At 30.9% G+C, this 27821-nt stretch overlaps 1 protein-coding gene across 1 annotated transcript in view; it reads right to left on the reverse strand.

Annotated features, from left to right (window-relative positions):
- Window positions 1–1976: 1976 nt before the first annotated feature.
- The window catches only part of Fatp1 (Fatty acid transport protein 1), a 65141-nt gene continuing 39296 nt past the window's right edge, over window positions 1977–27821 (reverse strand). Inside the window, exons 3-11 of the mRNA XM_076414728.1 lie at window positions 27167–27468; window positions 14568–14718; window positions 11729–11966; window positions 9053–9287; window positions 6385–6586; window positions 6134–6326; window positions 4060–4436; window positions 2799–3015; window positions 1977–2647 (exon numbers count right to left, since the gene is read on the reverse strand). Coding sequence (XP_076270843.1) covers window positions 2493–2647; window positions 2799–3015; window positions 4060–4436; window positions 6134–6326; window positions 6385–6586; window positions 9053–9287; window positions 11729–11966; window positions 14568–14718; window positions 27167–27468 — 2070 coding nt within the window. The 3' untranslated portion in view covers window positions 1977–2492. The remainder of the gene's footprint in view (window positions 2648–2798; window positions 3016–4059; window positions 4437–6133; window positions 6327–6384; window positions 6587–9052; window positions 9288–11728; window positions 11967–14567; window positions 14719–27166; window positions 27469–27821) is intronic.

Genomic DNA, 27821 nt, shown 5'->3' on the forward strand with positions numbered 1-27821 from the left:
CATGATATAAAACAATTAATTTATAATCAATTTTTAAGTACAGCCAATGGTTATATATAATTTCCAATACAGCTGTTCTTATTTGAATAATTTAATATGCAATTTAAGGAAAGGGGTTAGTTTGACTCACTCGGTAATCGCTTTGATTATACAGTGATTAAATTAGCATCAAGCAGTTGAAATTGTATCGTTATCGGTTTTTGTTTTCGTAATATGAGTAGGACTTCATATTTCTTTTTTCATTATACAGATATTTCTTCAAACTATAAACTTGCTTATCGAATGCATTCATTAAAAACCAATGGTTTTAAGTTCGGTTAATACTGCGTATGTTTTTTAATACCTGAAAACTATAAATAACTTTAAATAATTGATTACATGGTTAATTAAATTTCACACCTGATAAAATGCAGATGATATATTTTTACCCGCATCAGATTGTTTTAGAAGGAAATCGAATTTATAACTAAAAAAAAACTCCTTATTCCAATTCACTCCTTTAACATCATTATAGTTTTTCATCAAAGAATATTTCGTTGTTGTTGTTGTTGTGTTGATAGACATTTATTTGTTAATCAATTTGGAAATACTCCACAAATACCTATTTATAACCTATTTCTAAACACAAGCTCATTTCCTCTTCCAAAACTCAAAAAAACACACAAAATCCTTTTAATCATCTTAAATTGGAATTCGAATATATTATTCTTCCATTGAAATACAAATTAAACTTGAACGAATATAAATTAAATATATATGACTTGGAATTTCAACATTCTTCTGTTGAGCAGTTTAATATGGCTATAATTCTCGAACTTAATGAACAAGCAAGAATTCGTGATATGAATCAATGCAGTATAAAAAACAATGCAATGAAAATATAATATTACAAAATTCTTGCTTACTAAATACTTATTTGTTTCTTTTTCAGTATATGCTTTAAAATAATATAGGAAACTTTCTTTATTAACTTACCGAAAGCTGAAAAAAATACTGTAATAAATTAAAACTAATTTCCCCTATAACATTTAATCATCAAACATTATGGTTGTTGACTCAATCAATTGTATATGTACAAACGGCTTAGTCAACCGTGTAAATATTTTTGTATCATTTATCAACTTTAATAATACCTTTATATTTCGTGAACGTCAATATGTTCAGCAATTATATTACGTCATAAATTCCAAAAACTACTAAAAACAGGAAAATATAAATTTATTCACCCCAATAAACAGACCCCCTTTTTATCGAACGCACATATATTTACCAATAATCAAGCAGGCCTAGGAAATTTGTGTCATGTTATCCAATTGCTCTAATTTAAAATATAATTTATGAACTTTTTAAAATTAAATTTTTTGATTTACGATAATAACGATTAATTATGATTTTGGTTCAGATACAAGGGAACCAGAGCTATTAATTAAAATTGATAATATTGCTAGTTATAAATACAAAATGTTCAGTTTATCATGGAGATATATTGGCTGTTAAATTGGGTAATTAATATTTTATATGTTATTATGGATACAAATTAGGATAGTCATTTTGCTAAAGGTTTTAATTATTTTGTTTCAATTTAATTAATAAATTGTTCATTGAATAGTTTTGTTGTCACTTATCTGTAATAGGAAAGGCTTCTTCTATTTCTTCTGTATGGAACTCCCCTCTGACCATACATCAAGTCAGTGAAGTCATCGAAGAGTTTTGCTTTCAGACATTAACAGCCTTTCCACTTTTATGGTTATGAACATAGTCATAACTATGTTCTTTATATCATGTTTAAATGATCGTTATATCAATACAGAAAAAATGAATAGTAAAAGTCAAAATAAAGCCGAAAGTCAAAAAAGAAACTATGTAATAAAATGTAATAATAGTAAAACAAAAACCAGACAACCAGAGACTGATAGAGTAGTTTATGTGACATAATATGCAATTAAGTTAAAGGAACTTGAAATAAAACAAACAAATGTGTACGTCTTTTTATTAACAATATCTGAGAATTAGCTCTAACTATAACCATAGTATAGTAAAAAAATAACTATAAAAATACAGTGTAAAACAGCGCCACACCGTGTCTTTAATTACTTAATCATGCAGATCAACATTAACAGCAGCAAACCAAACATACAACAGATTGGATCAATTGCCATTTTTTTTTAATGATAAAAAGAATACTCGATCTAGAAAGTATTTCATAAAAAGTAAATTATTTGAAAGGTCCAATAAACAAAATTTCTTTAAGGCACTTCCAAATATCCTAAAAGCATCTTTTATATAAAGACACTATTGCACAAAATATAAAACATGTATAGACAGTGTTGTAACATAATCATTAAATTAAGAATAATTTAAAACATCATAAAAAAGTGAAAAATACCCAGATCCATGAAAATGCACGGTAGACTATCTTGTTATATCAATCAGTCTATCTACGATCGATATTGTGGTTGAAAAAGTGAAGAAACGCGCACTATAAATGAGAGCTAAACCCTGATTTCACCTGAATTTATTTTGTCGTAAATGTCTTTCGAAATAATTTCATATTGTCCTTTCGAACTGAGATAATAAATAGAGTCGCTGGATTTCGTCGGGTCGAATCCGTCTTTCTGAAGATCGTTCTTCTTTAGTTTATATGTTCCTAAAAAAGAAAAAAGTAATTAATAAACCCAGTCGTAAACTGAAAAATTGAATGCATTAAACTTATTGTGATAGGCAACCAACTACGACATAAGTCAAGGAAAGTGACAGATATTAGTAAAAGTTATAGTTGTATATTAAACATAACTTACCAGTTAAATCTAATTTTGTTAATATCCTTATAAATATAGGTCTGGCATAGGATGGAAGTGATCTCTTCAATCCATCTAGTAACCCTTCATTAAGTTTCACGGTCCCTTCCGGATCATAGAGTGCGGCCATTCCAGCTCTTCCTTCCATACCTCGAATTTCCACACCGTAAACGATGACATCCTTATAATTTACTATGTTGCTAATCACAGCTTCAACCTATGCATTAAGTGAAGAGTTAAAATTGGAATTCTATTTGTTTTATCTACATTGATAATTTATTATTAAATTTAGATGCAGAATTGAGTACAACATTAAATTAGGTTAGTCTGTGTTTCCTTTTAAATACGCTTAATGTTATTAGATTACAAAATGTTCAATATCGTATAAATAATTCAAAGGAATGTGATTCATATTGGAAATACAGTGTCTAAGTTGAATAATTTAATTTTAATATTATGTATCGCTTCAGTGCAAACGAATTAAAAATGATTTAAGATTAAGAGACAATGTACCAATAAATTTAGACAGGCAGTTCATATGAATATAGTGTATTTTCACCAAAAAGAAGCACGTTGTGCTCAATCTGAATTAAGCTGAATTAAATGTTTTGCATTATTGTAATTATTAATCAATAAAAGTAATTATTATTGTCAATCAGGTGGACTCGATTATGTAATCAGGTGGGGGTCATCTAAGGTCCATTCGTAATGAAGAGTTAGACCTCTGTATATGGATTGATTGATTGATTATATATAATATATTTTCTGATGACAATGTTATTAACAAAACTGTGATCAGAACAATGTTGTTAATAACAAATATTTAACTCGCATAAATTTTAGTGGAATATTATTATACTATTTGCAATATATGTGGCATTAAAATACTATAATACTAAGGGTATTAGTTTGGTAAATACATTAAGAATATTGTAAATTTTGTATGCATTCTCAATAAACAAATACATACACACTTAAATAGGTTGTATACTAAGAATAAATTATAAAGTTTAATCGTAATTCTGCACTAAATTGATTTAATGATAATTTTACAATGCTCCAAATGAATATATTGAAAAACATGTAAGTTCAAAACCCTTGAGTTTTTATGTATTCCATAAAATTCAACATTCAATTCATTCAGGTGTTACTAAACTTGTACATCAACTTAAGTTGAAATTAAAAGAGAAGTAATATTATTGTGTGCGCAGTTTTGGTTTGAATGAAAGAAGTGTTCTGAATTGATCTAATGACAACTTACCTCTGATGTAGACACATTTTCCCCTTTCCATCTGAAGGTGTCTCCCGTTCTATCTTTAAAGAACAGATTTCCAAACTCGTCGGCTATGAGAATGTCACCCGATATGAACGCGCTATCCCCAATCCTGAAAACGTTATGAACGACTTTTTTCTTTGACGCTTCCTCGTCGACGTAGCCCAAAAAGGTTCTGGACGGGTTGTTGGGCAATATCTTGCCAATAAACACACCGGGCTCGTTGGGTTTGCATTCCTGACAAAGACCACGGGCGTCGCGAACCGGATCTCCGTTTTCGTCTACTCTGATGATGGTTATCGGGTAAACTTGAGGAATAATTCTTGATATGAATCCGATGGAACCTACTGTATTATCCACGTTAACTGAAAAAATGAATACTCTCGAATTAACAAAGTTTTAATATAGAATCTAATAAAGGTGCAGTCAAGACATTTTGGTAGTTTAATGATGTTTAACTATATTCAAAACTTGTAATGGGGAAAAACAATCGATAGACTAATTTCTTTAAAGTTATTTTTGGAGCCTTATAGCTTTGTTGATAGTTTTTGCCAGTAAAAATAAATATGTATCATATAAAAATTCAGACGTTGAAGCTCTAAGTGCAATAAAGGTATCTTCAAAATTATTTTGGACGGTGCTGATTTTGCTAAATACATTATTAATCAATATAAATCATATTAATGAAACTGTGCCTTATCCAAGGTGTCAAAAATGATGAAGAATTTATGCTAATTTAACATTAAATATGGAAGTAACAACCACGAGTTGTTTGAGTTACAATATGCAAATATGTCCGAAACCAATATGTCGGAAAGGATGACATTTAACTTCAAAATCTTGAGTGAAGATTTATTAATAGCAAATAAGCTTTGCGATTTCGTCATTAAAAGACAACAAATTATTTAAATAAAAATACCCTTGCCAAATCGAATGATCAACAAAAAATAAAACTTTTTAAACTGATTTACCTAAATTTTTGTTGAAACTGTATTTGATATTAGTTTTTATTATTGTCCACAATTCTCTCATGATGTAACATCGGTTGTATACCTTAAAACAGCGAAAATTTGGTATATACGTTTTTTAAGTTAAAATTGTTATTTAGAATACTATTAAATTAATAAAATGCGGACATATTTTGCTTATTTTTTGTATTTCTTTTTGTATAAGTTTTTAGCATAGTATAGCTTTTTCTCTGATTCTGATAATGCTCCATCATGATTGGAATCGATTTTCCATCTCTTTTATGATATGATTAAGTCGCACCTCCTGCTCTTCACTCATACCACCTACGTTTTCAGAAAAAATATCAAGATGGTCGTGCAAGGAGTTTTGGTTATTATTTGTTTATTATTGTAATCATGTTATCATGTTAGCTATGATGGGTTTATAGGGTCATTATGGCTATAGAAACAATGCCTTAGAATACCCTATTTCAATTTGGCTACTAATAATAAAGATATTTTTTACATAAATATTTAAAATTAATCACCATTTTTAGGCAAAACTTTTATAGTTTGTGTAGTGGTGGTAAAATAATTTTTTAGGGACGTTCAAGTTATATGCAAAATGTTTTTGATGGATGTTTATTTAAGTTCTTTTTATAGACACATTGTTTTTTTTTTGAGCTAATGTTAGTGTTTTATTCTGCTATCTCATCTCTTTTGTTGGCCAAGGAGCATGGAAAAAACTTTTAAGTTTAGATAAAGCTTCCTATTATGTACTTTTAATTTTTGCAAAAATATGTTAAGGTTTTCGTTAGAATCCTGCACAGGCAACGAAGCATAAGTATTTCAATTATGACCCATTTATTTCCTAGGTGGAGGTGGGAGGTAGTCAAAACTGCCAAAAATCGTCTAACATAATAAATGAATGGTACACATTTTGTACTTGTTTTTCATGTTTAAATATGAAGATGTGAGAAATTGGAGGTAATAAGAGGTTTTTTTTAATTATTTTCGGAATCAAGCCACCAAATAACAGAACCATTCATGATATATTTATGGAACATATAGAGCAGAGTAGAAATTCGAGGTCATTGATGTTATTATAACAATACCTATATTGGCGTTTCCTTCAGTAGCTCCATAAAATTCTCCTATTTCTTTGATGTTAAATCTATCAATGAATTCGGTCCATATTTGAGGTCTTAAGCCGTTACCGAAAATCATTCGTAAGTTATGTTCACCGTCGTCAGGTTTGGCAGGAACCGCCAAAATATACCTGCACATTTCTCCGATATATTGCGCAACCTATAAAAAACGTTATAGCATTATATAAAAGCGTGCTATTTTAATTAAATGTACATACAGTGCAATTATATTTTCGGCATTCTGGAAAATATGCGGACGCTGAGAACTTCTTACGTATTACGATTGTTGATCCGAATATCAGCATTTGTCCTATCGTCATACAGCCTCCCGCTGTGTGATATAAAGGTAGGGGCGAGTAAAATCGGTCGGATGTGCGGAAATCGCGGACCCAATGCATTGCGGCTGCTATAAAAATATATCTGAAAAATATTGAAACATAAATTGCATAAACAATTGCATAAAAACAAAAGTATTGTACAATTATTGAGGCTACAAAGATTACCTTGAACGTCAAATTTTTAAAAAAATATCTGTGATATGTGATCAAAAAATAGTAAGACTTTTGAGGGCTTTGAAAAAGTTTCGAAGCCAAATAACTTCTAATTGAGTAAAATAATGACACAATATTTTAGATTGAATGTTCGATGGACTGTTAGCTTTCAAACGGACTGTAGTATGACTTTATTGAATATGTTAAACCGAAATAACTTTTTTCCTACCTAATATTTCGAAATTAAGCTGCAAATAGTCTATATTAACATGTTGATATTAATATATTGTTACAGTTGAAATATATTAATATTAATCGTTCTTTTAAGAATAAATAAGTTCAGTATTTAATAGGCTTGTAACATTAGGTAATGATGAAGAAGAAACAAATTACAACTAATGACGGCTGAAACTAGCAATACTGATATATGCTCTCGTTAATTTTCATGAATGAATTCAAAATCAGTATATTATCCACAACATAAATAATGCCCCAAGTTATCTTTAAACACCACACTGGAACGAAAATCGACTCTATCGCCATAGATATAAATAGGTTTTCAGATCCAACTAAGCAGATGCATCGAAAATAGTTATTTAGAAATAACCCAAGCGATTTCGAAATAAAACATTCAGAAACAAGAAGAATTTTTGAAATAACAATGGGCATTGATAAAATAGGCAACCATAAAATCACTAATAAATGTTCATCATTTCATAAAAGATGCCCCTTATGATAATTCTGGCCTAAGACACCCTATTGTAATATTGGACAACAAACATAGTCTATCTAACAAAACAGAAAATACACGTCATTAAAATTTATAACGTCAGAACATCGCAACGTTGCTGCATTAACTTTGACTTCTGGTTTACAACGATTGCCAGCTTATAACTTTTAACTATTATCATAAATGTAGACATTTGCCAAGAGTGTTGATTAGTACCAACACAAATCGAACTTTACAGATTGATTTGGTTGAATGTTGACCGACGGTGATATGACATAGTATAATTGATGTCATCTATGACGTGCATCGGTTGTTTTATTGGAAGGACTATATAACAACATATCTTGAAATATTAGGGCTTTATTCTTTTGGCGTTTTTGGGCGGAATTCGTGGGATTTTTATTTAATTTAAAGAAATATGCAGTTGGAGACTAGTGAAGATTCGAATTTGTCACCATTTATGTGGTATAGTATTGATAACCAACAAAATAAACAGCTTGACAACCGGCTAAGTTAATTAAAATGAAGCACTAAACAATAACGTTTAACAACATATTGCAGAATATATATGAAAATATATAGGGGATCGTTTACATGCAGCAATGTTCGCCAAACATCAAACTTTTGATTACTAATTATTTCGAGCAAAAGAACAAGTCCTGTCATTTCAAATCATGTGAAAATATCAAAAATTGGTTCCATTCGTGTAAAATTTTAAATGGTAAACCATTCTTCCCACAGATTTTCAGTATATTTTTTGAAATCACCGCTCAACAATCGACCAGTACATAGAGTAACAGCAATTATTGAAAAAATATTAAGAAATAGTGCCCTGCAATATTCCTGGACGTCTCGCGGGCATTTTCCTTACACGGTGTATGCCATTTTGGGTCTGAACCACAAGACGAGCAAATTATCGGTGCTGAACTATTGTCAATTTCTGAAATCGTATCTTTTTAAAAGAAAATATAGATTGTCGCGTGAAGGCGCATTCTGAACATATAAACCAGACGCAGGGCAAGCTTAAGGTCGACGAAAAGAAACAGTACTAGTACTAGTACTAGCAAATACTACGAGTATTTGCCGACAATATAATCAGTATGGCTGTGTATCTCTAACTAGAGCTTGTAAGACTAGTAATCCAGCGACACCAAAACAAAATTCTTCCATTAATAATCAATGCTTATCGATGATCTCGAAATCAAATGGATCCATGGAGTTATCCAAGATTTCGCCGTAAATCACAACAACGTGGAAGCAGTCTACAGCTACTGGATAACGCGCAGGAAATCAGAAGATTGAAGTTAACCAAATCACATGAACTTGTATAATGTATGTGTTATTCACAACTTGAACTTTAAGTAGTTTAATTTAATTTTAATTTGGGAAATACATACTGATGTATTTATCTCACATTCGTCTTGCTTGTGAATTGATCTAAGAACAAATGAAAAGTAACAGTAAGTTCATTTATAATTAGGATTGTACTTAACGTATCTTATAAAATATATTTAAAAAAAACTTAATCATGCTCCCATAGATAAGATTAAGAATTATCTTGTAGTAAATTGTAAAATATTTTGTACCATGCAAAAATTGGGATGAATGTCAATGAAAAATATTATTCATTGACAATAGGAAATACCAGATAAAATAATGACTAACCTGGAAGTACTAATAACAGCCGCCTTGGGCAAACCCGTCGTTCCTGACGTGTAAATATAGACCAGGTGGTCGTGCTGGCGTAAGTTGTCCTTCACGTCGGGAGCTGTCGAAGCCGCGTCTTTGATTAAAGCATCCAGATTTTCGAATCGCTCGTCTTGTGTGCTGGCGTTGTTGTTACAGTTGATCTGATAGAGAGCCACTTTGGATTCGATCTTGTCTAGTATCTCGGTAACAGCTGGAAAAAATAAACCATGTTAAATATTTCCGTATGGTATATATAGTCTATCCAAAAAAGCAGTGAACATACGTCATCAAAATGTTTGCGTTTTAGAATCAGACTATTTTCCTTCTCATTTTATTCAGGTTAAAAAGCTTGATGTTAGCTCTATCAGAGATCAAATATATGAAATGTATAAAAACAGTGAGTCCCCGGCCTACCATAGTAAAACACATTTTTTTGGCAAAATTAGTTTTTTTATTCAACATAATTCCCTTCAAGGGCTTCACTGATTATAGCGACTATCCAACTTTCAATACCATTTTTGTAGATTTGACCTTTGCTTCAAAATAGGCCTCAGTTTCGTCGATTACCTCTTCATTCGACGAAAATTTCTTCCCAGCGAGCATTCTTTTGATATCTGAGAACAGGAAATAGTCGCTGGGGGCTAGATCTGGAGAATCCGGTGGATCAGAAAGCAATTCGAAGCACAATTCATGGATTTTTGAAATCGTTTTCTTCACTGACTTGGGTACATTGTCTTGGTGAAGCAGCACTTTCTTTTTCTTTAAATTCGGCCGTTTTTCGGCGTCCTTCAAACGGTCCTATAACGCTATGTAATAGTCGCTGTTGATGGTACCTCCTTTTTCAAGGTTATTGAAAATTATTCCCTGCGCATCCCAAAATACAGATGCCATAACCTTGCCAGCCGACTGTTGCGTTTTTCCACGCTTTGGAGCGGGTTCATCGTGTGCAGTCCACTGGGATGATTGTCGATTGGACTTCGGAGTGAAATGATGGAGCCATGTTTCATCTATTGTCACATATCGACGCAAAAACTCGGATTTATTACGCTTGATCATCTTCAAACACTGCTCCGAATCATCAACTCGTTGTTGTTTTTGGTCAAAAGTGAGTTCGCGCGGCACCCACTTTGCACATAGCTTTCCCATACCCAAATATTCGTGAATGATATGACGTTCAGTTGTTACCTTTAGAGTGTCTGTTATTTCATTTAATTTCAATTTACGGTCATTCAAAATCATTTTGTGGATTTTTTAAATGTTTTCGTCGGTAACAACCTCTTTTGGGCGTTCACTGCGTCACCGTCTTCGGTGATCATTTCACCACGTCTAAACTTAGCATACCAATCCTTGATGGTTGATTTGCCTGAGGCAGCGCGCGGAAACTCGGCATCAAGCCAAGTTTTTGCTTCAACTGTATTTTTCCCTTCAAAAAGCAATATTTTATCAACACGTGAAATTCCTTTTTATCAATTTTTTTCACAATAAAAAAGTTGCTTCACTCAAAATACTATAATTCGCAAGCTAATGATCCGACAGCTGTCAAATTTATACAGGCACCTTTTGAGGGTTAGGGCTAACTAGAAATCATATGGATTTAATTCTAGTAGCGCCATCTATGTACCAGGCCGGAGACTTTTCAATTGACCTGTTAATTTGAAAAGACTATTTGCCAGATTTAACTGCTTTGAATTCATTTCTTAAAAGGTATATGCATTAAATAAAGAGGTAACAGCAGACAAAGAAGTTCATCATCTGTGCAACATAACATCTGTTAAATAAGAAATTATGTATATTACCGCCAATTTTTCGGTAAATTTATAAACATGATATGTTCAATTGAATGTCAAAGATCAGGGATCACAACCAAGTATTATATTATAATGAGCTATCGATATATAATATATTTAAAAACATAACATCAATGACACTAGTATCGAGTTTATTCATTTTAAAGGTCATGGACGATCAAGGTCAATATCCTGGAACAGTAGATGATTGTTAAATGGAAATATAATGATCTTGTTTGTTTATAAGTTTTTGATGCGATTTGTGCGGGTTTGAAATCGAAATTATTGAACAAAAGTTTTCAGAAAACAGTACAACAGTTACATAAGCTCTCTAAGGGATAGAGTTTACAATATTAACTGATAAATAACACTGCATTTCAATAGAAAAAAACGTTTCTAAAACTGGGGCAACAATTATTAGTGATCTGTCGCTTCTTGGACAGTGTCTAAAGTTAGAAGATGAGGCATTTCAAGAGTTCCGTTGGATATAGACTCCATGTGAATGCAGATCTATAGTCCTTCTAATAAAACAGTCAATGCACGTTATAGATGACATCGAATATACAGTATATTTGTTACAACTGCAGTTTATAAAAATGTAAAATTAATTTTAAACATGGAGCTCATTTTTCCTTCTTATTTTACGCTAGTTAAAAAAAAGCAGAATTCTGTCTGATGCGTCGAAAAAATACTTCGATTTGTATTGGTACTGGTCGACCCTGTTGTCAAATGTCTACAAAATTCTTCAAAACTTTGGTGATAATAATTAGAGATTATACGAACCAAACTCGTTTTTCATGTAAAATATTAATCCTAATTATTCTAAATCAATGCCTAATAATTGATAAGTCGGTAAGTAACATACCTTCAGATAATTCCGCTCCAAAAATGATGGCTTGACTCTTAACGATCGTTAATGAGTGTACCAACGAGCTCAGTCTTAAATTTGTGTTTATTAGAGCGGTGATGACTCCGATTTTGGAGAGACCCAGCCATGTGCAAACGAACTCCGGTTTGTTTTCTAAAAATAAGGCAACGCAATCTCCTTTCTTGTAACCGTGACTCTTGAAGACGTTCGCGATTTTGTTGCTGTACTCGTCCACCTGTAATTACAAAAATAATTAATGTTGAGACATAACAAAGTTTCATGGTTACATAATGTTATGTTTGAATTATTTCATGGCATATATATTATAATGGCTATTATTTTATTTTGAATTAACATTTTGGCAATATATGATTCTAAGTTTGTTGTATTAACCTTACGTCGTTCAGGGTGTGGAGTAAAAATACAGATGATAAACAAAAATATATGAACAAATGGCAAGTTCATCGATCGAAATGTCACATATATCACTTATTAGTGTATGAAATGTCTCTTCATTAAAACAGCCAATGCACGTCATCAACAGCGCGCACGTATTGCCAAATATAAATTGCCAATTTATATAGTTATTTTTGTGTCATTATTTTATTTATATTAGTATTTTGTTGTCAGAGTCAAAATAAACGAAAACTTAAATTTGGTTCGGCAACATTGTATTTTAAATTTTGATGACGTGCATTGGCTGTTTTATTGGAAGCGTTACGTTTCCCACCAATAATAAATCATAAAATCAATACATATACCATTTAATCAACTGACTTTCAATAATTACTAGAAATCTATCACTATTAACCAAAAGTGATTTTCGTAACACCTAAACAATCAATCAATTACGTTCAAATCACTGACCGATTAGTAAACTTTCAAGTACTGTCTAGAAAAATAATCTTTTATTTGAACCATGCTCTTGATTGGAGTAAAAAATAAACAAAACAAATATTCGTATAAATAATACTGATAAAGTAATAAAAAATATTCTGCCACATTAAAGATCTAGTTAGGGATGGATACCAAAATAGACACAAGGTGAATCCATATAAAACTTCGACAACAGAAAAATAGAGAACTTACAAGTGCTTAAATAAAGAAAATTGAATTTTATTGGATTTCGGCTAAATATTGCTGAAATCTCGAGAAATGAAACTTATATGATATTAATATGTTATCAGAAACAACTATTGCTCTGTTTAACAACTTGTTTTTACCTTCAAAATATAGATTTAGAAAATTTAGGATCTACATGATTAAACACAGTTCTTTGAAAAATAAAAAATATTTTCAACAATCTCATTGTTTGGATCCAAGGAATTTAACTGTAACACACTACCCAGCAAGTTTCCTGTCTGGCCATAAATGGCGCCACCAGGTGATCTAACATGTATACAATTTCTTGATAGTACTAACTTTCAAATAATCGAAGTTCTTGTAGTTATAGTAGTAGTAGTAGTAGTATGTTTACTTTATTTAAAAAAAATCATGAAAATTTTGTTTATTTGTAGCGTATCTAATAAAACACCCAATATACGTTATAAAAATGTATGACGTCAGCACGCTAATTTGACTTATGATTGATTATGATTTACGTGTGCCGAGTTATAACTTCCAATTATTATTACTAATATTTTGAAGAATTTTGCAGACATTTGGCAACATCGCTCACGAGAAGCAACCCAAACGAAATTTTATAGACTGATTGGGTTAAAACTAGGTTAAAACGAAGAGGAAAAAATCCACTCCGAGTTTAAAATAAATTTAATACTTTTACAAATTGCAATTGGCAACATATTTGACGTCAACCATGACGTATATTGGTTGATTTATTGAATTTTTATATATTATATATACATATTAATATACAAAAAAAAAGATAGATATATAAAAATTGAGCATCGCTGATTTGTGCCACTGAGAGAAGCTGTGGTGGACATTTAAACGATGAAAAAGAATATCAATGATACTTAACACACAATTTGTGTTATTATTTTTCACCATCGAGTTGTTGTTGAAAGATCCTAAATATTAAATATTCTGATTTAATTTTTAAATCATCATAATTAAAAAATACCAATTGAAACAAAAATAGTGAATAACAAATAAACCTAATGACCCTATTAGAACTTTTAATGCGTTAAAAATTACATTGACGACATTGTTACTTTGATCTTTAGTTATAATATTTTCATTCAACATAATAACATTAATTTGTTAGACTAAATATGTTGTAATATTAACAATAATCTTTTTTGGTATGATGTTTGGTGTTAATTTAGAACATTTTTAATACGAAAATATATGTATTATATGAGTGAGTATAGGCTAAAAGTAACGCACAAACGCTTGCAGATTATTAAAAATGTTCTCGGATCTGATCTGTTAACTTCGGGAATGTTCGACTTAAGCGTGTTTTAATTCCGTCTGTCATTCAGTGACAACACTGACGTTTATAACATTGATATTTTTGTTTCTTTTTACTGATTTAAACAAATGCAAGGTAATCATTAATAAAATATTGTATATATAAATAATAACACAAGACCGTCCATTTATGTAAAAAAGTCATTTACTATATTTAGATATTTTTAATATACCTTTCGTCACATGAATATAAGACCAATTGTAAGATGATACTTCTTTTGTTCAAAGGTTGGTTTGTAAACATATTATTATAGGAAACATTCAAATTTGTAAGTATATTCTTTGGGTGTAAATATTCTTTTATTAAGAAATTAATTCCTGAAATATCACGGGGCCATGAATTATTTATAAAACGGCAGTAACATTTAAGCTCCAAGTACTGACTGAGTAAATAGTTGTTTACCTGGGCAAAAGTCCATTCTTGGCCTTCAAATATAATGGCCGGTTTATTCGGGTATTTCTTGACCAATTTGTGGAATATTTCTGCGAGACTGGCGTCACTCCTGTGATAACTCTTCACTTGTATTAGCAGTCTTATATATTTGATTAAAGCTCTAAAAGAAATAGAAAAGCACATTATAAGCCATTTGGTTTTTGATTCATATAAAAAAATATATTAAAATCTAGAAAAAGACGCAAAGAAAGTTGCATTTAAATTTTATTAGAGACATAGTACTTTGATGGCACTACTGTTTTCGAGTAAAGACATTTTGATCATTTCTAGAGCCATTTTTGGTGAAATAAATTGTTTTTTATATTTACTAAAAGTTTAAAAGTTTTTTGTATTGACCAATTTAATTTATTAAGATTAAGATTATTTTCTGTACATTAGTATATTAGTTTAATATAAAGAAGTGTTATTTCTGTTTCATCTGCTTTGGCCTAAGAACACTAGCTAGCTAGCTGACTAATAGATGACTGATTTTTTTTTAATTTCAAGGCATTTTAACAATTTCAGTTACTTGATATAATTGTTCGTAAGCAATTGGAAGATTATAGACCCAAATCTGGATGGGATGACCAACTTAATTAAAATACTTAATTTGTGTTTATTCGAAACGAAAAATATGTCTCTAATTTTATACAATATTGGAATCAAAAAAGTCTTTTAAGACTGTTATAATGAGCAACTGTTCTAGCTCGTTTAAGTAAAATTTTTAATCATATTTTGTCAAAAAATGCCAGTATATTTCGAAATAAGTTAACAGTTAACAGCAAATAAGTTTTTAATTAGAATTTTTGTGGGTATTTTCATATGAAGAGTGACGCATAAATAGAAGAATGTTCATTGATGTTCAATCAGGGATCTTTTTTTTCTTTATATCTATTGTTATAAAAACCAAAAATCATTATATTCTCATTTAACATTTTTGGTGATGTAAAATTTTTAATTTTTATTTTTATTATATGTAGAATTAATGACATTTTGGTATTTTTAATGTAATTGTAATATTTTTAAAAAATATTGAAATACTTTTCTTAATTTCCTCAAATTATTTGAGGCATTTTCTTAAAATTTCTCGCCAAAATTTTTTGATACAATTTTTTTTAAATTAATTAATTTTTCTCCAACAACAAGAAAAAATGTGATCAATCTTCGTTCATGCATTCTTTTCTCATTTAACTAGACTGAGTCACAGTCTAGATCTAGTGTTTAGTTAAAATTTTAATTAAAGAGTAAACTGTTTATAATCATCTACTAGTTACTAATTAATATGCCAATAATGTCTAAATTAAATATACGCTTTCCTTTCTTCGCTGAAATTATTTTGTAGAAACTTCTTTAAGTAATACTTTCAGTTATTTTCTAAATAATAACCACAGCCATGTGAAATATATGCAATAAAACTAATTAAAATACTATTATAGATATAATGATATAGTTCTCTATTACCAGGGTCGCCTTTTATATTTCGGGATTATGCTCAAAGTGTATTTGTATATGCGTCATGGAAATTTGTGACGTCTAAACGTCGCAATGTTGCCGCATCAACTCTGAGTTTTAGTTCAGTTTGGCTTTGACATACAACAAAATTATAATCTAAATAAAATAATTGAACAAAAATGTTATCATTTTCATCATACTATAGTTAATTATATAGCCACAATAGTTTATAGGTTAGTATTATAACCTCTTATCAACATTGCTTTTAAGAATTTTGCATACGTCTGGTAACTGGTCGACTTTAACAGGCCCATTCGTTTACGTTTTCGAACTAATCAGATAGCATTGTGTCTAGATAACTAGAATAAAATTAGAAGGAAAATATTGTCTGATTCTAAAACGTATTTACAAATTGCGGCAGGCAATACATCTTGATGACGTATGTACAAATAAACTTTGAATAGGCTATATATTGAAAGGTAGTTATGAGTTAAGAGAGTTAAGAAAGGTACTGTTAAAGAGAGATGAAAGTAAGAAACAAACAGCAGAACTGAAATACCTCAGAAGAATCAAGATGGGTCACAAAGATGGACAGGATGAGAAGTAAATAAATAAGAAAAGATCTTAATATTCAGTCAGTGGAACAGTACGTAGAAATGATACTTATGAGGCACACAAGACAGGTAAGGAGGATATGGGAAGTATAACCGAACCTAGGATGAATGTATCAAATAAATACTTAGGAGAGAGCAAAAACCGAGACCAAAGCAAGAAGACTGAAATAATTTATACATGAAGCTAGAAAGACACAAAACACAAGGCATCCACAACACTATGTAGTACAAAAGGGTTTGTTTTGATATAATATATTAATATTATAATAATAATTTTATCGATATATATATATATATATATATATATATATATATATATATATATATATATATAATTATTTAATGTTTGTATTATAAAAAATCCCGTAATGGGAATTTTTAAAATACTTTTTACCGTCTTTATATGTAAATTAAGCTAATTTCGCATTCCGATCAAATATTTCATTGACGACATCATTCGAGAAGATAAATTTTAAAGTATTCTATAGTTGAAATTGACTTTATAATGCCGTAAAGTGGTAGGAAATTGTGCGTTTACTTGTATCAACATTCGTTTTCGTGTGTATAAGTTGGTTGCAAAATAGCATAAATTGTTTTATTACCTAATCGATTTTATTAGTACGTTTATTGCCAATTGAAATATGTAAATGTACAATAATTTTATTTAATTAAATACATGTTTACTACCGGTATATATACTGAACTCGAAAAACCCCAACTATTCAGCAACAGTAGAACAACAAATTCACAAAATTTTAATACTTACTCTTGCATTATATCAAGAATTTAATGATTAAATGAAATTATTTTGCAAATTTGACACAGCAACGTACAACTAACAACTCTTCACAACTTTAATCTGACTTAACCTATTAACAAACAAATACAACTAAAATGTTTTCCACTGAATCACTTAGTGTTCAAATATTTGCTGCAAGATTAGGCTTTTTTTCGGTTGAGTCTTCTAATAACATTATCTACATTTAGAAGTCTAGATGCTTCCGTGTTGACGCTGTTCTGGAGTGTTTTTTGACAGGAATCGGCAAATCTTTTGTGTCCGTAACCATATCAATTTCTAGATAGCGATGGAGGTCACAAACGCGTACATGCTAGTTGGACATTATGACATTTGGACAAGAAAGAATTAGGGATGCGAAAACTAGGTCCAAATATGTCGCAAAAGATTTTCGCAACTTTTGACTAATGCAAAAAGGAATTTAAGAAGAAAGAATAAAAAATCATCTATCCCCAGGATAACGTACCTGTATACAAGACTGCGTTGTAAATGGGAAAAATATGATATTTGGGACTTAGACATCCATCTATTTCCAATCTTGAAGAAATTGATGAAGTGAAGTCTGAGAGGTTCTAACAGGTCAATTGAAAAGTCCCCGGTCTACCATAGTAAAACAAATTTTTTGGCAAAATAGGTTTTTTTTATTCAACCTAATTCCCTTTAAGGGTAATACACTGATTATAGCGATCCTCCAACTTTTCGATACCATCTTTGTAGTACGATTTGTCCTTAATTTGATATGAAGCCAAGTTTTTGCTTCAACTGTATTTTTCCCTTCAAAAAGCAATATTTTCTCAACACGAGAAATTCCTTTTATCCATTTTTTCACAATAACAAACGTTGCTTCACTCAAAATGCTATAATTCACAAACTAATGATCCGATAGCGGTCAAATTTATACACGCATCTTTGAGGTTTAGGGTAAAAATGATGTGGCTCGGTGAACGGAGGTAAAACGAAATAAAACAGTGGTGTTTACATGATGTGACCGTTATTTATTGACAATATAAAAAATGAGAAAAATACAAAGATAAAAAGGATGGCAGCGGAGTTACCTGAAGACGAGGCTTGGGCAGTCGATGGTGGCACGTCTTAACCAAACGAGGGTTGAGCACTGAATGACCGAAATACCTTTCAATAATATCCCAGATAAACGTCTCGGGGTTGCCGCCAGCTATTCGTTGTCGGGTTCCAGTTGGCACCCCGCCCGTGTTCAACATCTGGGATTATATTTCTGGGTATTTTGTAGACCGTTATTCCACGATGTAAAATTCGACATGCCTCAATTCGCTACAGAGGGTTAGGGCTAACTAAAAAACATATGGATTTAATTCTAGTAGCGCCATCTATGTGTCAGGCCGGGAACTTTTCAATTGACATTTGCAATACTCCGGTCAGTGATATGAATTATAGATGTCTGCCCAATATTCATGTTGTTTGTCATGTTATTCATATTATGTTCATATTATTTTGTCTATCCCCTATATTTATATATACGGGGACAAAATGGATTTTCGATTTATTCTATATTTCAAACTATAAAATGTTGTAAAACAATGAAATCTTACAATGTTTATGCTAGGTATCTGCTACTACAAGAATAAGATGAAAAGTTCTCCTCCTGATACAGAGATGATCAATGATGTTCCAATGATTATCCTCTAGGGGTTAATAAAAATTTATGGGGGACACTGTTCCTTCTATGTCCAACGGTAAAAAGGTGGACAAATGAATTTGAAATCCTGAAGTTGCGGGGATATCGAAAGAAAAAATTAGGGATGCGAAAACTAGGTCCAAATATGTCGCAAAAGATTTTCGCAGCTTTTGACCAATTCAAAAGGAATTCGAGAAGAAAGAAGAAGAAAATCATCTATTCCCGGGATAACGTACCTATATACAAGACTGCGTTGTAAATGGGAAAATTAGGATATTTGCGGTACTTCAGACATCCATCTGTTCCCAATCTTGAAGAAATTTGTTTCTGGAAACCACTTTGAAGTGAAGTCTGAAAGGTTATAACAGGTCAATTGAAAAATCCCCTGCCTACCATAGTAAAACACGTTTTTTTTGCAAAATTAGTTTTTTTATTCAACCTAATTTCCTTCAAGCTTGATACACTGATTATAGCGACCCTCCAACTTTTCGACACCATTTTTGTAGTACGATTTGTCCTCAATTTGGCATCAAGCCAAGTTTTTGCTTCAACTATATTTTTTTCCTTCAAAAAGCAATATTTTATCAACACGCAAAATTCCTTTTATCCCTTTTTTTATAATAACAAACGTTGCTTCACTCAAAATGCTATAATTCACAAACTAATGATCCGACAGCGGTCAAATTTATACACGCATCTTTTGAGGGTTAGGGCTAACTAAAAAACATATGAATTTAATTCTAGTAGCGCCATCTATGTGTCAGACCGGGGTCTTGTCAATTGACCTGTTCTAATAAAATAATATAATTATTTAACTGAAAATTGGAAAAAAAATTTAATAATTTTATACCGAAAACTTTTCATCTTATCCCCGTAAGTACACTCAAAATACTAAACATAGTTTGATGTAGTACCGAGATAAGAAACACGATAAGATACCGAATATTTATTGACACTGATTATTTATATAATCAATTTTTAATAGGATACAATTAAACTTTTTATTTGCCATAGCTAAATAATCCCGCAATAAGTTTACTTGAGTTTTCTTTAGATATGTGCGATACAAATTACATAAAGTAGATAAATAATGACCGAAGACACTTGCAAACGCAATAATATTAAATATGAACTAAGGTACCTACATGTACATATATGTTAGCAATAAGTATTCTGCTACTTAGCAAAACTATCTTCGACAATATTTAACAGGAAATAATACCTTATTCCAAAGTACAGCCAGACGTTACGGTCATTCGAGCTTTATTCACAATGATTGACTGATAAAAGCCGTAAAATAAGCAGTTAAATGTCGTCGTTAAGTGTAATATAAAATTATACAAAGTGTGACGAAAAATAAATTTAATTTTATATAAGCAAACGAGAAATTCGTTTAATTTTCTGTTATATTAAGCCTATAGATTCGTTTTAAAGGATATATATTTTTTTAAATTTGAAGTTTTATTGTAAAAAATCGGTACTGTCCATCGATAGCTGCTATTATTTTCCATCTTTCAGGCAATTTACGGATTCCACCTGGAGAGAACGACTAACCTATAATTTGTCTTTACGATAACTTAAATCCAGGTATATAACTAGGAGGACCCATCGGCCTTATCTCAGTCTCTGGTAAAATAATGTTTATACATTTCACTGCTGTATTTTTTATTATACTACGCAAGATCAGATGGTTTGATCCTTTTGAGTCTGTGTCCTGTTCTGGTGGTATCCAAAAGCTGCAATACTTCAATATTCACATGGAGTCTTCCCTCATGCCCCCTTGCAATTCTCTTAGTTTCTTGACTGATTGTGGGTATCTGAAGATATTAGATCTAGGTAATCAGTCCTATAGTATTTGGGTGCGCCCACGATATCTCTCAGTACTTTGTTCTGAAAAATTTGTATTTTGTTTATGTTACTCTTTGCAGAACATCCCCATAATTGAACTCCGTATGTCCATATGGGTTTCAGTATTTGCTTATATAATAGCAATTTATTATGTACTGGTAATTGTGATTTTCTTCCAATTAGACAGTACATTTTCCTATATTTCAATTCCAGTCTTTTCTTCTTTATATGTTCCTTCCAGCGAAGTTTGCATGCAAGATTCATTCGGAGATATTTAGTGTTGTTGCTATATGAAACGACAGTATTATTTAATGTTATTGGTGCTTGTACGGTCTGATTGTTGGTGCATGCACAGATTTACTTTCATTAATTTTTATTTTCCAAGCTTGTGTCCAATTATTTATATGTTGAAATTTTCGTGAGGCTTCTTCACTATTGTCTCCGACAGCTATAATCGTAGTATCATCAGCAAATGCAGCCATCGTAATATTCTTCATTTGTGATATATCACAAGTGTAGAGTAGATAAAGCATTTGTCCCAGTACACTTCCTTGTGGTACACCTGCTTTAGCTTTTTTATTGTAGAGTAAGCTTCTTGTTTGACTCTAAGCATTCTGGCTGTAATGTGCGATTTTAAAAGTTCGGTGTGTTGTTTTGGTAACATTTTCTGTAGTTTATGAACAAGGCCTTACCGTTCTTGGTAGCTTTTGCAGTAATTCTCCTGTTATTAAATCGTTGCCTGGTAATTTCCTGGGTTTAATGTCAGTTTTAATAGCATCGAATTTTCAGCTTCTGTGTCCGGCAAATTATATTCAATATTAGTTTCGTTTGATATTCGATAACCATCAGCCACCTTTTCATTCAAATTGGAGTAAAAGTTAAAAAAGTATTTATTTAACCTTTCTACCAAATTCTTAACCACATATTTCAGATACAGATATGAAACTAAGAATAAAATAATTCATAGAATATATTTGCGTGCTATAAAATATGCAAATATTATTTAATTTTTACTCTATAAATTATATTTTTTGTTGCTTATTGACATAAACATACGACTAAACATATTCGACGATGAAATATTTCGTCATTAAAAAAATAATAATTTAACATTAAATATTTTAATTTTTCTGACAAACAAGTTTATGTATTACCTTGTTTTTTTAATAAAATATATAATATTACATTGTTTATTTTTCTTTAAATCATTCTATCAGTATTAAGGACTACAAGAATTATCATAATGTTACTATAATATTAATTTTTATTATTTACATCAATTTTATAGAGTACTAGCGACCCGCCCCGGCTTCGCACGGGTGCAATGCTGATACTAAATTAAATACACTACAGAAAAAATATGAACGTTGTATATAAAAACATAGCGGCCCGCTCCGACTTTGCACGGGCATAAAATATATATGCCTATGTCACTCAATGAAAACATGATTAAAATCGATCCAGTATTTTTGGTTCATTCATTACTGCCCTTGGCCTGCACGCATTAAATTTGGAGTAAAACAATTCCTCTTCCCCTATACTTACTATGAAGATTTCCTGCTATCTTTGGAATATCTAAATTCATACAATTTTTATTACATTACACATTTTTAAACGCAAATTTTAAATTTGTAATATCTCCGAAAATATTTGTTTAATTTACATGCTGTAAGGAACCATATTGATCTATATTAATTGCACACTGTATTTAAGGTACTTAATTCGATAAGGATTAATGCCGTATTGCTTAAAATAGCTTCGTAAATAAGCCATTTTCTCACGTAAAAAGTAAACAATAAAAATGGTTAATGTGGGTTATCCCTAAAAGATAAACATATACCATCGCGGACTTTTTTGTAGACCTTTTTATGGTGTACAATACTGTAGTACATTAATTTGATCTAACTCGTAGGGTTAGGCAGCGTTTTTGCTAATTGCTAAATAAGCCTAAAAAAATAGGTTAATTTACGACATCACGTTAGAAACCTCTAAAATTAGCAATGTTGCCTTAGTATATTATGCATGTATTATACATATAAACCTTCCTCTTGAATCACTCTATCTATTGAAAAAAACCGCATCAAAATCCGTTGCGTAGTTTTAAAGATTTAAGCGCACATAGGGATATAGGGACAGAAAAGGCGACTTTGTTTTATACTATGTAGTGATAAAGTCTATTATATCTAGTATCTAGTTTAGTTTACGAACTAATGTGGCTATTTAATCAACTGTAGTTTAATTCCTTCGATAATATATGCATTAGATATGCTATAATGTTAAAATACATGATATTTTGTAACATTTTTGTTTCAATATTTTATTTATATGACAATGTTGTTATATATCGAAGCTAAAATAAGCTAAAATCGGTAAAATATCAACGTTAAATGTGCCAAAATTGCACCGTTTTGATGTCATAAATTCAGACGACGTGAGTTCACTGCTACTTTGAATAGACTATACATAGCAGTTTGACATAATTTTAATGAAGATCGCAATATGTGATTTCTTGTTGTAATGGTAGTATCATGCCAATTGACTTCCAGTTAAAAAAACATAAATTACAGTATATTAACAGAATTTAGAATTGTTTTATTATATTCAGAAATATTCAATTTAAACAATCATGTAACGGAACTCCATTAAAGGTTTTTTTTTAAAGAAAATAATGTCAATTAATTTTGAATAATGATTTGCCTATAATTAATTTTATTCCAAAGGTATGTATATTATGAATTTTTTATCCAAATATGCGTTTTGCAATATGCAACATTGGAATAATTATCAATTTTTTCCTGATGCTAAGCTCTCTTGTCCAAATTTGTGCTGGCTGAACTTGAAATCGTCGAAATCAGATTTCTCTACCAATTTTGATAATTGCTGTTGTCATTTGAACCAATCCAGATATCTTCCATATTTTGGTGATTTTTTTCCTGTTTTTAACTGATCCATTGTTGATCCTGTACATTGTAATTAATAGCGATTTCCTTTAGTGGCGTCTTTCGACTTCAGTGTGAAGTTCCTTTTCTTCGAGCTTTTTCTATGATTCAAACTGTTTCCTTCTCTAACCCTTAACTGTCGAAATAATCATTTCTATATATACGGATAAGTCTGATTTCCTTCTTATTACCTAATACATTTTTTATATTTGAACTAGGGTTTTCTTTGTTCCAGTAATGGTGATGTTTTCCATTTCTGATACCGCATAAGTAAAGTAGATAAAGAAGTCATCGCAGTAAATTGTCTTGTAGTGTACCTGCTTCATTCCTTTTATTATTAAATAGGCTTCCTATTGTTGAGTTCATTGCATCATGTTCATCACGGTAACGTTAAAAAATAAATACCCAGACATTTCTTATTAATAATATATGTTTATAACAATACTTGGTGATTATATACGACACTGCTCTTTTAATCAAACAAAAATGGTAAAATTTGCGCTTGAACTTTTGGACATGGACAATACTTGAAAAAATACATTGTAACGATTTTTAAGAATGAAGCTTCAAATTCAAGAAAAATCCTAAAAATAATCCTTAAAACACTATGGATCTCCTTTTTGTCAATTAGGATTTCCTTGCCATAACCGGACTCATAGTCCTTAGAAATAAGACTGACGAGTGACAAACTCAAAGATCAGACCAGAAGACATCCGGCTTTACCCAGCCTGGTTACTGGCGTGACTGTTATGGTTGGTTTTTACGCGTTTGCACACTGTTGTCTAAAGACTTTTACAAATTACAAACATAAAGTACACTAATTGTAAGAGGATCGTCCTTTCACTTGGACCACTGGTTACCAAGCCGGCTATAAGAGTTACAGCTATTCATTTTCCTTTTTATTGTGTCCCCGATTTCGAGATGCCTTTAAGTGGTACGAATCGAAGCCAGTGAAGTACCAACATCCACTTGAAGATATGTTTATGTTCAGTTTGTATATAAACCGAGAAATTTAGAAATTAGATTATCTCTCAGTCATATTATAGTAGTCGTTAATGCAAGAAATAAATATTATATATTCGAACTTAACAGTTTGTAGCCTCCGATATAACAGGAGAAAATTACATTTAACAGTTCCGGACAGAGATTCACCAATAGTGGCTGATATACAATAAACTTTTGTGGAAATAAATTATGTGAATCTTGTCGTTAGGGAATGATTATGTATGGGCGTGCTGAACTCTTCGTCTGTATAAAAACAATATATTTAACTCTAGAAACCCAGTTATTTTTCATAATAAAACTAATACAACATAAACAATAAGTAATGCAAATCATTATCTTCGAAATTTTTTGGTTCTTCATGCCTTTCTTTGTCATCAACATCACTTTTAACTAACATCCACTTTTAAGTCATTGAAACCAAAACCAAGACTAGAGATGTGACCGCGACATCACCATAAGTTTCTAAAAGTGTTTGATGAGCCTCGGTAACAGATTTCATCAAATCATACAACAAAAGTAAGTAATATATTCCGTGATTGGCGTTTGTATATGCTGAATAACTCAATAATATTAGATGGAGAACTGTTGTGAACTTAACGTAGAAAAATGTCAAAACTATCTATTTTAACAGTTAGGTTAGGTCATTTAACAGTTGCTTACATTGATACTTCGCATTTTCACCGATATGATATCGCTGCAATAAATGCAAGTACCACAAACACAATAAAATTTAAATAATTAATTAATTTAAATAAATTAATTTAAAACATATAGCAAAATATTTTAAAAACAGTGCTTTAAACAAACATAAATCTTGTTAAAAAGTTAAATTGATTTATTTTGTTTCTGTCAAAATAGTATAGAGTTAAAACATTCAAAACTTTCTACAAAAAAAAACACTATATACAATAAGAAATATGTAAATGAGATGACAGATCCAAAAAGATCTCAAAAAATCAAAATAATAATAATACAGGAGCTGTAAAAAGTGGCAGATGATGAGACAAAGGTTGGTGTTTTTGTAATTCTTTCAGAAGTATCTTGCTTTATCCTAGTATCACAATTATCCACAAGTAAAGTTTTTGAAAATCTTTTCGATGGCAGTACCAATAAGATAAGAAACCACATATTCAAAATATCAAAATAGTTTAACCAAAAATATAGAGGAAACATTGATACAACAAACATTGATAAAAAACGGTCATATATTTGCGACTACTCTATATAAAGTCAAACTATTTAGTTATCTCTTATCTAAAATATCCATGTAATCTCTATATTAATGAATGCTACTTTATACAGTCGTGTTTAATAAGACCTCATATTTTGATTGAAGATTTAAAATGCATTAAAAAATCATTACAATATAGAACGGCTTGTTCCACTTGTTCTAATTTATGAATTCTATTTCTGATGTGAGAATCCAGTAGGCTGTCGAATTAAGTTTGTTATGATGTTTATTTTTTTATTTGATCACATTTCTTACAGCCATAAGTTAAAAGGAGCTAAAATTGGTAAATAGGCTGGTTGGTCCAATTATTTTTCAATTACAATTAGCTTTGGAGCTCAAGAGGATATTTGGTGCTCGCTCAAGTGGTTGCAATAAAAATCTTAAGGTAGGTTCTCTCATATCAACGATATAACTTAATATAGATAAATCTCATATCAACGATATAACAATCAAAGATACAAAACGCTCGGATGTTTGTCGAATAAATAATAAATTATTTCAAGGCATATATCTGTGGTGAAATCGACGTTTTGAATAAATCTTTTTATAGATAATAAATCATAAATACAGAAACTAAATGTTGGCTTATGATAGCGAACACTGAAGGAAAATCTTGTCTTTGAACTGCTATGGTTTTATTTTGTAGATGCTACTCTATAGCTAATATCTGCATTTCTGCTGATGCATTGAAAATGTAACGAGAAAAAAAAACAATACCTAGTCTCATATTCGCATAATTTAACAATTATTTACTGAGGTTCAAAGTTTATAGATCGCCGTCTATAATTTTTTCATTTTAAATACTCCATAAAATTATTTTCGGAATAAATATTCTAGCGTCATAACTTTTGCGACAATGTTGTTGCTATTTTCATATAAATAACAACTTCTTAATGTCACTGCGAGTTTTTACAAGACACGAAATACACTTAACCGTTCTTACGATCATCAATTGTCATCAATGAACATCCCCTATACGCGCGAGGTCAACAAACCCGACCCACAAACCCAAATAGCGGAATCGACTTACCGTAGATCCCTAGGCACCGTCACGGCAGCCACGTAAAACCATCTCCAGTGTCCCGCCGCCAAGTAGGCCACCAAAGCCACCAGAACTAACTCGATCAGGAACAGCCACCCGAAACAGTACCATATAACTGCGGCCAGGCCTACCAGGATGCCGATTAGAATGGCCATGACAGCTACGCGACGTAGCAACACGCGGACTGATCGAGTTTTCCGTCTTCGCTGTATGTTGACGTCGGTAGCACCTTTGGCTTCTGTGACCCTAGGTCCACTCTCTACATCTACATGTGACGCCAGAACCGGTACCTGTTCAAATGAAAAATACCTTGTTTAACATGCTTGTATATAAAACGTCAGAAACATGTGACTGTATATCCGGTTGCATAAATGTAATTTTCAGAAAAATGTATTGCTGTATGTTTGGTTATAGAACCACTAGATAAAAAACTTATTTATATTTTTAAATATACCTCACATATCGAAAAATTTAACAATTATAATCTTTTTATTTTGTTGCTGTCAAAGTAGTATAGAGTTAAAACTTTCATCAAAAAAATTTTTACGAGCAGCGCAACTGTCATGAACAGTAAATTATTATTGAAAGACGTGTAAATGTGAGAATGTTTAACAAAACTAACACTTGAACAAGGTTTTTTATG

This window comes from Rhynchophorus ferrugineus, unplaced genomic scaffold (assembly GCF_030347505.1).
Source record: "Rhynchophorus ferrugineus isolate W39M unplaced genomic scaffold, kcgeb_rfMv2 rfM9, whole genome shotgun sequence".
Taxonomy (NCBI): Eukaryota; Metazoa; Arthropoda; class Insecta; order Coleoptera; family Curculionidae; genus Rhynchophorus; species Rhynchophorus ferrugineus.